We start from the raw sequence: 15,816 nt of genomic DNA on the forward strand, positions 1-15,816 counted from the left end.
CTTGGTAATGAATTTGTTATCTGTCATTATTGCGACAAATCTTTGTGCAATACAATAATGCTTTGTTATCGTTTTCAACAGGCTCCGTGGCGTAGTGGTTTGATGTTACGACTGCAACGCGTCAGGAGTGGGTTCGATACCCACTCAGGACAAGGCTAAATCGGCCATTACAGAAAATAATGTAACTAAACAAATTAAAATAATATAGGGTAACCAGCATAGTTATTACCCGGTTAAGGAATTGATACACAATTTTGGTCAATAGTATTGATACGCAACTTTAATATTCTTTCTAAAGGAACGTCAGTCGTTTGCTTCAATAAATTGGGAAACATAGAAATAAATTACTAACAAAAAAACGACTTCTAAAATCACAGTAATTGCCCACCCCATTTTAAAACTCAACGAAAGAAGTAACAGTTAAAACGGTTTGTTATATAGGCACTACAATAGATTCAAATGTGTCCTTCAAAATCCTTAAAAAAAATTGCAACAAACTTACTTTTTCTTTTCTAACTACACACCTGTCGCACAAACGTCGGACATGAGTTTAACATATTAAAAATGTTACCAATATTCTAAAAGTGACATATATCGCAATTAATTTGAACTGGTTACTTTAGAAATTAAAATAAACATGGCAATGACTGTAGTGGTTACCCCAATCGTTTCACAGATTTCTAAATGACGTGCTATTTGACATTTGAAAGAAATAGATTTTTTCATAGTGAAAAGAGTTTAGACTATTAACATTCTAGATTCAAATTAAGAGTGATTTATCGAAAACGTATCTAGTGCTGTAATAACAAAGGTCAAAGTTGTCTGTAGTCGTAGATACATCATAACACCGTCGTATTCATGTTTAAAATGTCCTAAGTGCAACTTTGACGATAGATATGAAATTCTTACTGCTTTGACGGTGTCAAGCGAATTATCGGCAAAATGGGTCATGATTCAGTTGGTTCGATAGTACATTGCCTAATGCTTTGATTTGCCGTTCAATTGAGATGTAATATGCGTTTCTTGCTTCTGACGAATTATGTTTTAGGCTTTGATTCCCGATAAAGTTACTTATATTTGCTGAAGTATATAAGTTTAGAGTAGAATGTTTAGTGTATTTTAAGGGTTACATTTAATGATTATCGATACTATAATTAACTCATTCAAGCAGGGTTAGCTTGATGTTATAGGTCAAATGTGGCTTGAACGAGTTTATTACAAGTTTCATTAGTAACAAGGCGACAGAAACACCAAAAAGAATTTGTACTTATCATCTGCTAGTAAAAGTATTAACTCTTCATAAAACTGATTTTATTTATAAAACAAGTCCCTCAACTCTACATTTGATGTTTCAATCTAAGGTGGAATATTCCATATGAAAGATATTGCAGCCGGTCTGAATATCTGCTGCAAACGTATATTGGTATCGATGCTCAAAGTTTGCAGTTCAGCAAACATAATTGCGTTTCCCGTATTTGAGGTGTGCGCTGCATCAACATGTCGATACTTCTCTAATGCGTGCCGCAGGGCTGCTGTACAAATATTTTGACTTCTAATACTCACTATCAGACTAAAATCGAATTCGTTGTCTTTAATAATAGTGTATTACAATTGTATCCAGCGTAAGCATTGTATCATTATATTGAGAACATACTTTTTTATTCTTGAAGTAACTTATTGAATGAATCTGGCATTTTAACATTTGTATTTTGCAGTTGCAATCTGCTGATACGTTAGTCTGATTTAATTACGATTTTAACAGATTCAAATCACAAAAAAGAACAAATATAATGACACAAAAGTAATAACATCGAATAAAAAACGAACTGCAGTGCAACTAAACAAATTCTGAGCAGTTAAAATTGCTTCCACAATAATACTTTAAATGTCCATTCCTTTCACACAAATTGCACTTAACTTTGCTACCACAATAATACATTAAATCTACATTTCTTTCACAGTACATAAACTTATTACTTATTTATTATGATACGACAACTACTAATGAGCACTGAATACACAATAGTCGGCCGCAATACTTTCCTCGCAGATTCAGACACAAGGCAATATTTAGTGGAAGCTCTGCCGTCCACACATTTGCATATGAATTCACTACTTGTACATTACGAACACTACCATAAGTCAGGGCTGTTCTTTTTACAGCACAAAAAAGTGCAAATGTGCTCCCTATTGTCCATTTTTAAAGAGAAAGCCGTAGTGGGGATGACTGTGTAGTTTTATTTGATAGTGTATAGTTACAAAATAGAATATTAAATCCTGATTCAGGCTGCCTTGTTGCTGTAGACTTGCGTTTTGTTAATTATTCTTTTGTACTTAGTTTTTTCCAGTGCTATATTTTGTGACCTAAATTCATACGTCATATTTTTACACTTGAATATTGAGCATGTTTATAATAATAATGTTTATTTTTACTTTCACAAAGGTACATTCAATTCCTTTGTGAGAGACTGATGTCTGTTATAGGAAGACCTGTGTTACAGATCACCAAGAATTTTTACCAGGAAACTTAATTAAATGCTAAGATAAAATAAGCAACGATTTTACTGTTTCTAAATAACTTTTCTAAAGAAATTCTTGGTTGTTTTCATGAATTCGCTGTTCCTTTATTTATCGGATAGGTGTTCACACTTTTACAAAAATCGATTAACTGCCACTAAAACTCATTTAATAATAAGATGAACTAATAATTGTTTGGTAAAGATCAAAAACCTTAAATAATTTCGTAACCAAGTGTTAAGTTTATATTAAAAGTTTCCCCTAGCGCCAGCCCTACAAGTGGTGGGTAGGAGCGCTCAATTTGAGTTGGTCCACGTTTGCCGGCCGCGCCTGCACCGTGGCCTCAACTTTCGCACCTAGTTGAAATTCACACATATTCACACTATATTCACTGCTCCACTGCTAAATAAATAGCATTACTAAGTAAAAACACGACGAAAATAGAACGCTTTTAAGGAAATGTATTGTGCGGTTTGAAGAAACTGTATGTAAATTTTGCACAAAGATTTTGTGGAATTTTGTCTCTATGTTCGCGGAAAGTGTAAAATACTTTTGTCTTTTATTTGCTGGTTGTATAGTGCTTGATGCATATAATAAGCCTTTGTTTTGCCTTTGCCCACTTTTAGGGAAATTCCCAGCAAATTTTTATGGGTTAAGCCGTGGTTTTGTCCTAAAGTTGATATTTAACTGGAAGGCGATTGATACTCACGATATATTTTTGTAATTTCTCTTAGATTAGACTAGCGGCCCGCCCCTTCTTAGCCTGAACCTTTACAACTTCTTAACATAAACTTTCCTACTGAATCACCCCTTCTATTAAAAAAAACCGCATCAAAATCCGTTGCGTAGCTTTAAAGATCTAAACATACATACATACAGACATAGGGACAGACACGGAAAGCGAATTTGCTTTATACTATGTAGTGAAGAGAGACCGAAATCGACACTAGATCCAAATGATATTTAATTAGCAATGTTTCCAGTTGTTTACTATAAATGTACAGCTTTCGCTATCATTGACCGATATATTAAAAACATTGCATTCACTGAATCGCGTCTGAATCGACCAAATTCTTTTTAAATCGATAAGATAGTGTAGATAAGTGCTAGTGTGGTATCGGCGCCAACGTCGCTAAGTGTGCAGTGTACTCGATACCATGCCCTACTCAAATGTCTTGCTCTTTACAAATTGCCAAGTATTTAACAGGTACTTTAAAGAAATAGTTAATAGTAAATTGTTGTTTTGTTCGTCGCTAGGGTTTTTGTAGTTATCGGTGATTGGGAAATGTGTTGTTTTGTGTATTATGTGTCTGTTTGTGTTAACGCTAGTGATGTTATGGTAAGAGTAGTTGTTTGTTTACATAGTAAACATGCATTAGAAACACATTATTGTTACAATATAGTGTAGTGTGTGTCATGTCTTGGGTATGTTTTTGCTGTATATATTTCTATGATATTTTTACATAGCTTATACTTTTTTAAATTTGTGTTAGACATTAAATTCAGTCGTTTCTATTTAAGTGTAATGAAGTGAATTAAAACTAAGGAAAAAAGGCTTTTGGGATTTTTTTATGATAGCACCTCACAAACAGCAGCGGCATAGCATAGCGAAATTTCATTCGCAACATAAAAAAGTACGGTATAATAAAAATCATACCTTACATGCCAGTTGTTTTTTAAACTAACTACATGCCATAATATAACTTTATAAATTATACATATATAATTGATATCCCGGTGTGATTCTTACCGCTGGCTTCGGCGTCGCGCCCTAAATCGCAATTAGATCGCGTGTGGCAAGATTAATGATGTTTCGAAGTGACATACGAGAAGGTGTGTTCGATACCTGTGTACGAAAATATGCCGCTACATTGTAATGCTTTTATTGAACACACCTCTAGTACTGCGCTATAGAAATATAATACCATCTATTGCCATCTAGTAGACGCAACTCGCAAGCTACTTGTTTGTGTATCAAGCCGTAGTTAAAAAGCTGTGTTATATACCTCCGTAGACATTTTAAGAATGCTGTAGTATGTGACCGTTGCTTTGCTCTTTTAGTTGCATTTTTGGGTAGGGTAGGTTTCTTTATGCCCGCCCCTCTGACTGGAGAGTCCCACATAACCCTGTGCTTCACCCAGGACACAGGGTACGCGTAACGCATTTCCCCACGAAAATAAAAATAAAAAGGGCAGGTTTCTTCCCAGAATAAAACAACGTTGGAATTCCACCACAGTTGCCAAACACTAGTTAAGGACAAGGATTTTTGAAACCTTTAATGGAACCCTATGACATGGTTTTATTGTGTTGTTTTCGTTTTCCCTAAAAGAAACACTAGTCTATTATTTATAGCTTTTTAAAAGTTTCTATAATAGATTTTAAGAAATCACATATAACTCCCTACATAATAATGATTCTATTCTGAATATTTCCAAAAACTTGTAAACAAACATCTTTTTGACTTCACTTTCCTAGAACCGTTTCTTGTTCCTCATCCGCATGAAGTATTCCATAATTCTTCTTTATACTTGTTTCAGTACAAAACTCGCAACTTGTCGACGTTAAATATAAGTAATAAGTACTTACTTATAGTTTTGTTCTTACAAACTTATTGAAGAGAAATTTTCGTTGAACGGAAACTTTTGTTTGACCACCATCTTGAAAGTTGTGAATTTCTGAGTATTTCTCAAATAGGTTTTATTACTCTTTTGTACCACAAGTTTCTTTAAGGTATTCCTCTGAAAATTTCCTTTTGCAAGAAACCCTAGCCCGGCAGTAGGACATTCATGAATAAAATATAATTCCACTTTTTTTCCTTCGTGGATCGATATTTTGGGAATGTTTTTGAATATAAAAGCGTCTAGTCCTAAATATTACTATATTGTAGCGCGATTCTGTACAGTCGATACTGTCGAGTATCGAAAGTTTGACATTTAGAATGTACTGCCAAAATAGTTCTTACGACGCCCGTCAGAGGCGCTGATCAGATTTTCATACAAAATTTCTCGATGACAGGTCGGTTGTCGGTAGTCGATAGTAGTAGAGAATCGAGCTACTGTGCTATTGTGTTTTGTTTGTGTTATTTTTATGTTTGTTAACGCATTGTATTTGTAATTTCAGGAAGCATATACAGAAGAGGCGCTCGGCGGTGGCGAAAACTATACCGCGTCAATGGACATATTTTCCAAGCTAAACGATTTAATAGAGTGAGTATTATTTTAGTACATATTTACATACTTACATCGTTAATAATGTTATAGAAATGGAAGTTTCACTTTTGGATGTCAAACTAAAATTAGCAAATTTTTTTATCGTATTCAGAAACTACGCACCCTAAGATTTATATGGTACTTTTTGGATCTATCTGTAAGTGTAACATTTTACTTTCAGATAGATCCAAAAACTACCATATAAATCTTAGGGTACATCATTTCTGAAAAACTGAAAAATATTTATCTCGTTTTCATTTGCATTTCATGGTCTTTATTCTTAAAGAACTAATCATCAAAAGCAAAATAATAACATACTATACTAACTATCGATTAACTAAACCATCTTCTCTTTCAGCGCGCCTTCTGTGCCTTCTGTCAGGACCGCATCTGGGGTCTGGGGCGGCAAGGGTTCAAGTGCATCCAGTGCAAGCTGCTGGTGCACAAGAAGTGCCACAAGCTGGTGCAGAAGCCCTGCTCCAATGAACACGTCGACCCCATCGAAGTCAAGGACGATGCCAACGGAGAGAGCACCCTGGGACGAGCGTCGTCTGTCCGGTGAGAATATTTATTTAATTTATAACTTTCATAAAATAATGTCATAAGGACTTTGTGCCAATCGTATTTTCTACCAGTCGACCTTTGGGTGCTGCAAAGGTAAACTAGGTAGGTGTGCTAGAAATGTTTATTATAAACAAATGAAAAATAATTAATGTAGTTTCTTGGTGTCAGCTAAAGTCTAGAGTCGTATTGTTTGACATTAAGCCTTGCCTTGCGTTGATTGTTCGTGTGACTTGGCGATATCAGCTTTCGATGTTAGACTGGGTTTTACAAGTTTCTATATTTACATAAAAGTTTTCATTTGGTCATGATAATAAAAAAAATGAAAATTTTGATGTGGCAACAACTTATATGCCAAAAATATTCATTCAAATTTGTATGATTTGCGCTTATAATATATGGGTAAAAAATTTAAGGTTGCTTACAATAATATTGCTATTTCGAACAGCTGAAATTATAAATAAATTATCATTTGTGAAAATTAGAGCAATTGACATTATCTTTATTGTTATCTGTCGTGAGCTATTCTCGAATTATTGCCAATCTAATTTCACGAGAGATTAAGATATTTTGTACGTCAATGTTAAGCTTTATTTATTGTACAATTATCTTCTGATTCTTGTTACTAAACAATGAAATATTGATATGGTCATCTCAGATTATAAAGTCCAGTTTTTATAAGCTATCTTGAGATAGGGATCGTTACTAGGCAATCTTTGTTATTTATGTGAATGAATATAGTTAAAGTTGCGTATCTTTTTTAGTTTTCCATGCCATTACTTAGCCGTCGTAATAATGCGACATATTTTTTTTCATTGTGTTATTGGGAGAATTCGGCTTCAGAGAGAAAAGGGGAGGTCTATTATAGACTCTACCTATCTCCACAGGAAGAAAGCGTAATTTTGTATGCATATGTGTAGTTTTGACTCTGGGCCAAAAAAATACTATGTATTTAAAACATATTATTTCAATATTCAATGATTAAAAAAACTTCCTAGCGGTACTTTTTACCTACATTAGTAACCCACAAGTACCATATTTAGAATTCCGTTATTCACTTTCCTCGAATGACAATCTGTGCCGACGTTTTTGTGCGTAAAAACACTTTTTGCGATTCCACTAGCCTTCTGGTTGACATGGTTTATTGATCGGCGTGGTCGAGCGTGTCGATGCATCCAAACACGCAATTATATCACCATTCAAGACGACACTTTTGACACTCATCTTTCAACGAAACTGTAGTTTTATTATTTGAAACAATAGTAATATAGTTAAAAATATATTTAAGTGTAATATTTACGGTATTTTTTAACTATCTTTTCATGATTTCCTTTGACGAAATCATTGAGAAAAGTTAGTGAATTTGCTATCAATTTTCGAGTTCTTCAATCAGTCTAATGTCGGGGACTTGTATAGTTTTGAACTTGGCTTGCGCGCTTCAGGACTCGACGTGTAACATAGTGTACGTCAGTCTTTTTTTCTTAAACCTGTGATTCACATACGTTATACGTATAAGTTCTTTTTCACCAATTCATGCAACTCTTACAACCAAAATAGTAATTTCTTGCACTTAATTAACCGTAGAATTTTTCGTCATAAAACTTACGTGAACAGCAGGTCGCGATATTATTTTTTTTTTGTATGTTTGTCTGTGTGTTGCGCAGGTCCCGCGCGGAGGTGGAGCCGCCCCTGCCGGAGACGCCGCCGGCGCCGGCCGCCGCGCCGCGCGAGGAGCTGGAGCCGGGCGCGCAGAGACAGTACTCGCTCGATGACTTCGAGCTCATCAGGGTCATCGGACGTGGCTCCTATGCTAAGGTAATGTTTTTTGCTAATTGGTAGGTTCGTCTTAGAAAAATCCAGATATATATATTTTATTTAACACTCCAAGTCGAATTTTCATCCAGTCTTAGGTCATTTCCGATAGAGTAACTTGTGTTCAATGCTCGTTGTTACGCGTGATTTGCAATATATTTGATTGAAATTTGTACTTACCGACATTTACTTTTTTGTAAAGAAATTCTTTCCCTTTTCAAGAAACTAAAAAGGCAGTACTTAGTTACTGTAGATATTTGGTTGTCAATATTTTCCTTTTTTTTTACTACTGCTGCTATACTATTATACTGTGTAAGGGTTTTGTCTTTGAGAGAGGGTAAAGGCCCTGAGTTAAGCCTTAGGTACTTTAATATAGAAATAATTATTTATCATACTTTAATTTAGACATAAAATATTTACTACACAAATTCTTAATACTCATTGTGACATATTGCAGGTGTTGATGGTAGAACTGAAGCGCACAAAGCGCGTGTACGCGATGAAGGTGATCAAGAAGGCGCTGGTGACGGACGACGAGGACATCGACTGGGTGCAGACGGAGAAGCACGTGTTCGAGACCGCCTCCAACCACCCCTTCCTCGTGGGCCTGCACTCCTGCTTCCAGACGCCCAGCCGCCTGTTCTTCGTCATCGAGTTTGTGAGAGGAGGGGATCTTATGTAAGTTATAATTGTGGTTATAACTTTATGAAGGAAGATAATGGATGTGACGGTTCTATAGTCAAATTCGATAGAAGCAGAATAGAGATATTTGTATGGGTTTAGCAAGATATGCTTATTAAAATGCTCCTTGAAATGTAAAAAAATATTGATTTATCCATCCATTTCATTGCTTTTTAATCTCGCAGCAAGTGATCATGTTAATTAAATTTAATCAACTTTCGCGTTGCATGTGAGTTCCCCAAACTCACATGCAACGCAGTATATTACGAGAATTGATGCAAACATTCATTTTACTCAGCTTGCTTGACGTTTCAAAGTTAAGTTAACTAGATATCTGATGAACCTAACCTCTATAAAATTTCTCATAAACAATATTGAATTAAATGTGTGTGTGTGTGTGTGTGCAGGTTCCACATGCAGCGCCAGCGGCGGCTGCCGGAGGAGCACGCGCGGTTCTACGCCGCCGAGATATCGCTGGCGCTGCACTTCCTGCACGAGCGCGGCGTCATCTACCGCGACCTCAAGCTGGACAACGTGCTGCTGGACCACGAGGGACACATCAAGCTCACCGACTACGGCATGTGCAAGGTATCGAGTACCATTCACTTTACTTATGATTTATTTGTCATTTCTATAGGACATGAAAATTTCTCTACCCGCACTTGGCCAGCGTGGTTGATACTTTTGCAAGTTTCGGAAAGACAGCAGTGGGACAAGCTAAGGATAAAAAAGGGTTTGATCGAACCTCTATATCCTTTGTGAGAGCACAAAAAATTATTACACGCCGTACATGACGGCACTGTCTAAGTCAGCGGTATGGTTTCGTTGAATTTATTTTGGTATAGATATACTGCGTAAACTCGCGGGTTTCGCTTTCGCAGGCGATATTGTATAGCGCTCGTATCTGAACAGGCCTTTAAGTAAGGTGTTAAAGGCAAGATAATGCTTGCCGGCTTGGCAAGAAAATGCATAGCCCTTACGCATCTTCCTGTATCTTAGAAAGAATTTAAAATGATCGCATGGGCGTCTTTTTATAAATATTGAATTAACAAACAGCATTACTGAAATGATCGCTGTGTTATTCCAGGAGGGAGTTCGTCCAGGCGACACGACGTCGACGTTCTGCGGCACGCCCAACTACATCGCGCCCGAGATCCTGCGCGGCGAGGAGTACGGCTTCAGCGTGGACTGGTGGGCGCTGGGCGTGCTCACGTACGAGATGCTGGCGGGCCGCTCGCCCTTCGACATAGCGCAGGCCGCCGACAACCCCGACCAGAACACCGAGGACTATCTGTTCCAGGTATTCATTTACTAAACCGATATTATAATTTTGCTAGACTATGATGTTTTTCCCAAATTCAGTGTACAACGAAATGCCTTGGTGCGAGACCATTACCTACTCCATAAAAAAGTGTGCCTCTTTCCACACTGTAGCTACTAGCATTAAGCCGCCGGCTTAAGTGAGTCGTCGTGAGGTAGCTTTTACCAAAGACAGAACGTTATTACACTATGTGGCTTGGAATTGTATAACCCTTCCAAAACTTATTTAGTAGCTCTCAGACACGAAAGAAACTAAACAATGATATTTTCCCTAACTTTGAAACATGTAAAAGATATTTGTAATACACGTGTCACAATTTTTTTATAAATGAGTTGTCGGAAGAATGCCCTGTACTTCAAAATCTATTGTAATTACTCACCCAAACTTTATTATTATTGCAGGTGATCCTAGAGAAGACGATCCGTATCCCTCGCTCGCTGTCGGTGAAGGCGGCGTCGGTCCTGAAGGGCTTCCTGAACAAGAACCCGGCCGAGCGGCTCGGCTGCGGGGAGAACGGCTTCCTCGACATCGTCAACCATCCCTTCTTCAAGAGCATCGAGTGGGAAATGGTATGTTGTTCTTGTTATTTCATAGTTGTTATTTTTAAGGGAGCTATATGGATAATGGTACAAGCGTTTAAAAGTATAAAGAAACCGATTTTAGAAAGGAACTGTAAAATAAACTTAAGTTCCGCTATATAACTTACTTTTCGATAGAGATTCACTGATCAAAAATAACGAAAACATATTTGATAAGACGTAAAAAAATCGGTTAGTCAAAAATTTACCATCTTACTTTTTAATCGAATCTATAACTACCCTTTTCTACAATTTATTTTTGACAAATATGCTAAAATGGTATATATATATATTATGTTAGAATAGATGTTAATAAACATTTGTTTATGTTATAGTTGGAGCAGAAGCAAGTGGTACCTCCGTTCAAGCCGCGGCTGGAGGGAGAGCGCGACCTCGCCAACTTCCCGCCGGAGTTCACCGACGAGCCCGTACACCTCACGCCTGATAACGAGTTAGTACACATTACATATTGTTATTTATAGTATTTTATTCACAGTATATATAAAGGAGCAAGAAAGTATAATGTCGCTAGCAGCTAGAGTCATATGTCTTTGATGGCGTATTACAATATTTTACGTACACGTATGTGTCCGTATATGCTGTGGGAAATACCGTATTGTATAACTATATACTTACTTTTCATTAAATCGTAATTCGCTTCGTGCTTTTATTATGAAACTCACAATACTCTATAGTTTTACAGTATTATCTAAAGCTCTTACGAACTGAAATTGTGAAATATGAACGTGTATTTTCAGTACTGTGATCGCTGACATCGACCAGTCCGAGTTCGAGGGCTTCGAGTACGTGAACCCGCTCCTAATGTCGCTGGAGGACTGCGTGTGACAGCACGCCTGTCTGCTGCATCCCTACCACGACCCCATGCAGGTATATATAATAACAATGTCTTATTGTATGTTATGTTACAAAAGACCTCATTCTAACTCCCCTGACCATATTAATCTCTTTACAAAACTTCACAAAAGACCTAATTTTAATTCCCCTGGGTTTCGCCTGGTCACAGTAACTATTGAGGTGCCCATAGCCAGTTGCGCTGATGATCTGTGGGGTAAGCAACCCGTTGCTCGGTCTTCCATAGATGGGTGACCGTTGAGTAGTGTTTAATTTGGGCGTCTCCGTGCTCCGGAGGGCACGTCAAGAGTCGGTCCCGCCTGTTGTCTACTAAAATTACGGTTGTTAATAAATTAAAGGCCTTACGAGGGCTCGAACAACTTTGACCCTAGGTTGTCCACAAATCACATGATAGAAAATAACTGTATTTTCATTGTAATTGGCAGGCATATGGTTACGGCGCCGAGTCGTCGTCGTCGGACTACGACTCGGTGTGCTCGGAGCTGCCGCCGCGCAAGCCCACGCTGCTGCAGCACATGTTCTGTCTGCCGCTCAACTGACAGCGCAAGCACCCCCCACACTCCCCTCCCTAATACATACATACATACATACACGCACTGTTCGAGCGACAACTACACACGTTATATTTCTCAGAAACTACGGCCAAATGTAGAAATATCTCTCTATTTTAAGCAACTCATAAGTATAGTGCTGTCTTTCTCACGTCGACCGTGGTAACAGAATCTGTTACCACGGTCGAAGTATATGTGATATACTTTTGATCGCTTTAAATTGAAGGATGTTTCCACATTCGGCTCGTTCCAAATCATTTCAAATTTTGTATATCAAATGAGTCAAAAAAATAAAGTAAACTTATAAATAAAATGCTCGATCTGTATCAAATGACAAAATACCGCAGATCCGAGATAATAAAAACAAAGATACATTTTAAAGGAAGGAAAAGTTGCGCTCGAACAATCAAAGTAAAATATGTATTTCCTAAATCGCTTCAATTCACAATATTCTTCGGAAATAAGCACCTTGTGACATTGTATCGACTCATTGTCATCAAGGAATTATTAATTTCAGTATTACACATACAATATACCCGACATTATTAACGATTGTAGAAAAAAACAACATTCCTGCAACAATGGCTATGATATTCGCACACCAGGTCGCGCCACTAGTCATACATTTAATTTACATTTCATACAAAAACATAAAATAATAAAACAAAAAACTTTGTACAACATGTCACTTTTGATAAACTCCGATACCAGTGGCGCCACCTAGTGGTGTGTTGTGATCAATAGTCTTGAAAAGACATTCGAAAAGAGATTTGTTTGTTATAATTGTAGAGATACAATTTAAATAATCGGTTTATTCGATATCGAGATTCCTGTGTTACCTAAAAAAACATTTTTTTGTATTTTATAATCGTTTTGTATAGAGTTAACATTCCATCACGTAACAAATTGTACATAACACATAGATCTGACTTATTTAAAGCTATCGAGGAATTGATGCACAATACAATACCAACAGAGTGAATGTATTGACGTTTATTCGATGAACATTGTTCGGAACTTAACTTGTAAGAGTGCATGTATAAAGTAGCCAATATTGGTGCTCATAACATTATCGCGCGTCAGTGCATAACGCTTCAACATTAGGTAGGGAGCTGCGTCACACCTTTTCCTATTAATTACATTTAGAGTCACCTCCCCCCCAACTAGCGGGCCGGGACGCTTCTTGTACATAAATTAAACAAATTCCTTTATGTACTATACGAGAAATTATTATAAGACTTAATATTTTTGAAACTATTATAGTAGTGTATTGAATCCTTTCTCGGAGGAAGGTGGCGCGAGTGTGCGTGACACTCTCGTAGTTCGATAGTTGTGGGCACTCGCGTTTTCTATCAAATCATTATGTTTTTTGAGCAATAAAATATATAGTAGTTAATATGTATTGTAATTATGCGAGACAGGTGATCTGCTCAATGAAAGGCACGTAAGGAATTAAACGTAGTTGAAATGTTGGCGGCCGCTGGCCCCACGAACGTATTATAGTCCTTATCAAACTTTAGTGTATTCCCTAGACGCCTAGAGTTAAGCTAGTTTCTTAGCTACGATACACGTGGGCTGGAGCGCGGCATGCACTTGTTAATATCTACTATTTGTTATTAAATGTTGATTAACAAATTCTATATAAATATTATGTTGAACTATCATATATTTTACAAAAAAATATTGTTTGAAATTTGTAATTATAAGATTAAAATTAAGTCGTTTCCTTCAGCCTCTATATGCCACGCTCCATTCCAATGCTATTTTAATGCAATTAGTGCCACGAGTAGCGACCGACTTGTGTTGTCAGTTAATATAATGTTCTCCAAGTTTACCTCTCGAAGGTGACTGTTCGTGGCGGTAAGTGTATAGTATATTCCATTCCCTAATGTAGATTCTGTTGTCCTTCATAGCTAAACACCACTCGTTTAGGTAGCCAACGAATTTTATAAAAAATATATAATATTGAGCACTGAAACAAATTTAAAATCGTGTACATTATAAACAAATTAACAAGAATAAAAACTCGTAAAATACATCGGTTATATTATAACAAATTATCGTTAATGTAGAAGAAAAGACTTATTATATAAAAATATTATGGTAACGGATCGTGTGGCGGTGCGGGGGCGCCGGCTGAGCTCAAGTGTCCACAAACTATTCTAAATAGTGCGTAGTACCTATCTATTAGACATTTTGCACCGATATTATATAGATATAATGACACGCGTCGTTCTCCGCTCGGCATCTTCCCGGCGCCCGCGGCTTGTACATACATATATACATACGATATACATACACCTGCTACATACTGCGTGCATCACAAGCGTGCCGCGCGGCGCCGCCCGGGGCCGACTGTCTAATATGTGTTGTCGTTGCCCTTACTATTGTATTTTATCAATGTGTTGCTGATGTTATGATTATATGATGATGAACATAGTGCCGTCGTGTCGGCGGCGAGGCCTGCCTGCATGGGTTTCTTTTGTATAATTTATATGGTTAAGTATTTAATGATTGTTAAGCGACAGTATTGTGGTACTATTAACGCTTTAGGTGTAATTAGTTAACATTCCATGTCCGCGAGCGGGCCGCTCGTTCCCGCCTCGCTCTGACATCACAGCGAATATATGTAGCGTTGTTATTTGTTCTGATATTTTGTCATTTTAAATATTATCGATTATAACAGCACGTTGTATTGTCAAACGTTAAGTTTGAACTCTATATGATAAATGTTTTATTACCAAAAATTTTGTAATATGTATAAAATCTTACTAACTGCATGACAAGTGACATTTTAACAATTATAATTAGTTATAAGAGGAATTGTTAAACAGTTACATTTCGCAACTTAGAACAAAACTATGTATCTTAGTTTTTAAGTATTTTTTAGTTACTCGCATGTAATATTCCCTGTTTACGATAAGGAACGATAAATAGATTTTTACATAAGGTATGTTGGTTTATTGTATTTAATTTTCGGCCGTATACTTGTGTATTGTGAACACCAATCATATGTACGTTACTTAAAGGTTTTCATTGTGAACCACTCTCGGTGCGTGATTGAGACATACTGTCAAATTAGACTGGAGAAATTGGGATACTGTAACTATTCTATGCTTAACTGAAAATAAAGAAGATTAATCAGATCTTGTGGTTTTATTTATAACGTCTGTACTTGCAATAACCCGTACCAGTATCAATAGGTAATGAGAGATTAACATATCCTCACGTGCACGTATTAGTAATTACTTAATACTTAGTATTCTGAGTCGTACGCATAAATGATTAATTAGTATTCTGAGTTGTAGGCATGAATAATTAATTAGTATACTGAGTTGTACGCAAGAATAATTAATTACTTTTCTGAGTTGTACGCATAAATAATTAATTAGTATTCTGAGTTGTACGCATGAATAATTAATTAGTCAGTATTCTGAGTTGTACGCGTAAATAATTAATAAGTATTCTGAGTAATACGCATAAACAATTAATTAGGTAGTATTCTGAGTCGTACGTATAAATAATTAATGAGTATTCTGAGTTGTACGCATGAATAATTAATTAGGTAGTATTCTGAGTTGTACGCGTAAATAATTAATAAGTATTCTGAGTAATACGCATAAATAATTAATTAGGTAGTATTCTGAGTCGTACGTATAAATAATTAATTAGTATTCTGAATTGTACGCATAAATAATTAATTAGGTAGTAAT

The 15,816-nt window shown here is 36.6% G+C and overlaps 1 protein-coding gene across 8 annotated transcripts in view; it reads left to right on the forward strand.

The window, feature by feature from the left end:
* aPKC (protein kinase C iota type) overlaps positions 1-15,249 on the forward strand; it is a 208,069-nt gene extending 192,820 nt beyond the window's left edge. For all 8 annotated transcript variants that reach the window (XM_076124402.1, XM_076124403.1, XM_076124399.1 and 5 more), the window contains 10 exons: positions 5,638-5,723; positions 6,085-6,284; positions 7,952-8,102; positions 8,557-8,777; positions 9,188-9,368; positions 9,868-10,080; positions 10,503-10,670; positions 11,015-11,130; positions 11,438-11,567; positions 11,978-15,249. In XM_076124402.1, the coding sequence (XP_075980517.1) occupies positions 5,638-5,723; positions 6,085-6,284; positions 7,952-8,102; positions 8,557-8,777; positions 9,188-9,368; positions 9,868-10,080; positions 10,503-10,670; positions 11,015-11,130; positions 11,438-11,525 (1,424 nt within the window). In that variant the 3' untranslated portion in view covers positions 11,526-11,567; positions 11,978-15,249. The remainder of the gene's footprint in view (positions 1-5,637; positions 5,724-6,084; positions 6,285-7,951; positions 8,103-8,556; positions 8,778-9,187; positions 9,369-9,867; positions 10,081-10,502; positions 10,671-11,014; positions 11,131-11,437; positions 11,568-11,977) is intronic.
* The last annotated feature ends 567 nt before the right edge of the window (positions 15,250-15,816 follow it).

Source organism: Anticarsia gemmatalis, chromosome 16 (genome assembly GCF_050436995.1).
Source record: "Anticarsia gemmatalis isolate Benzon Research Colony breed Stoneville strain chromosome 16, ilAntGemm2 primary, whole genome shotgun sequence".
Taxonomy (NCBI): Eukaryota; Metazoa; Arthropoda; class Insecta; order Lepidoptera; family Erebidae; genus Anticarsia; species Anticarsia gemmatalis.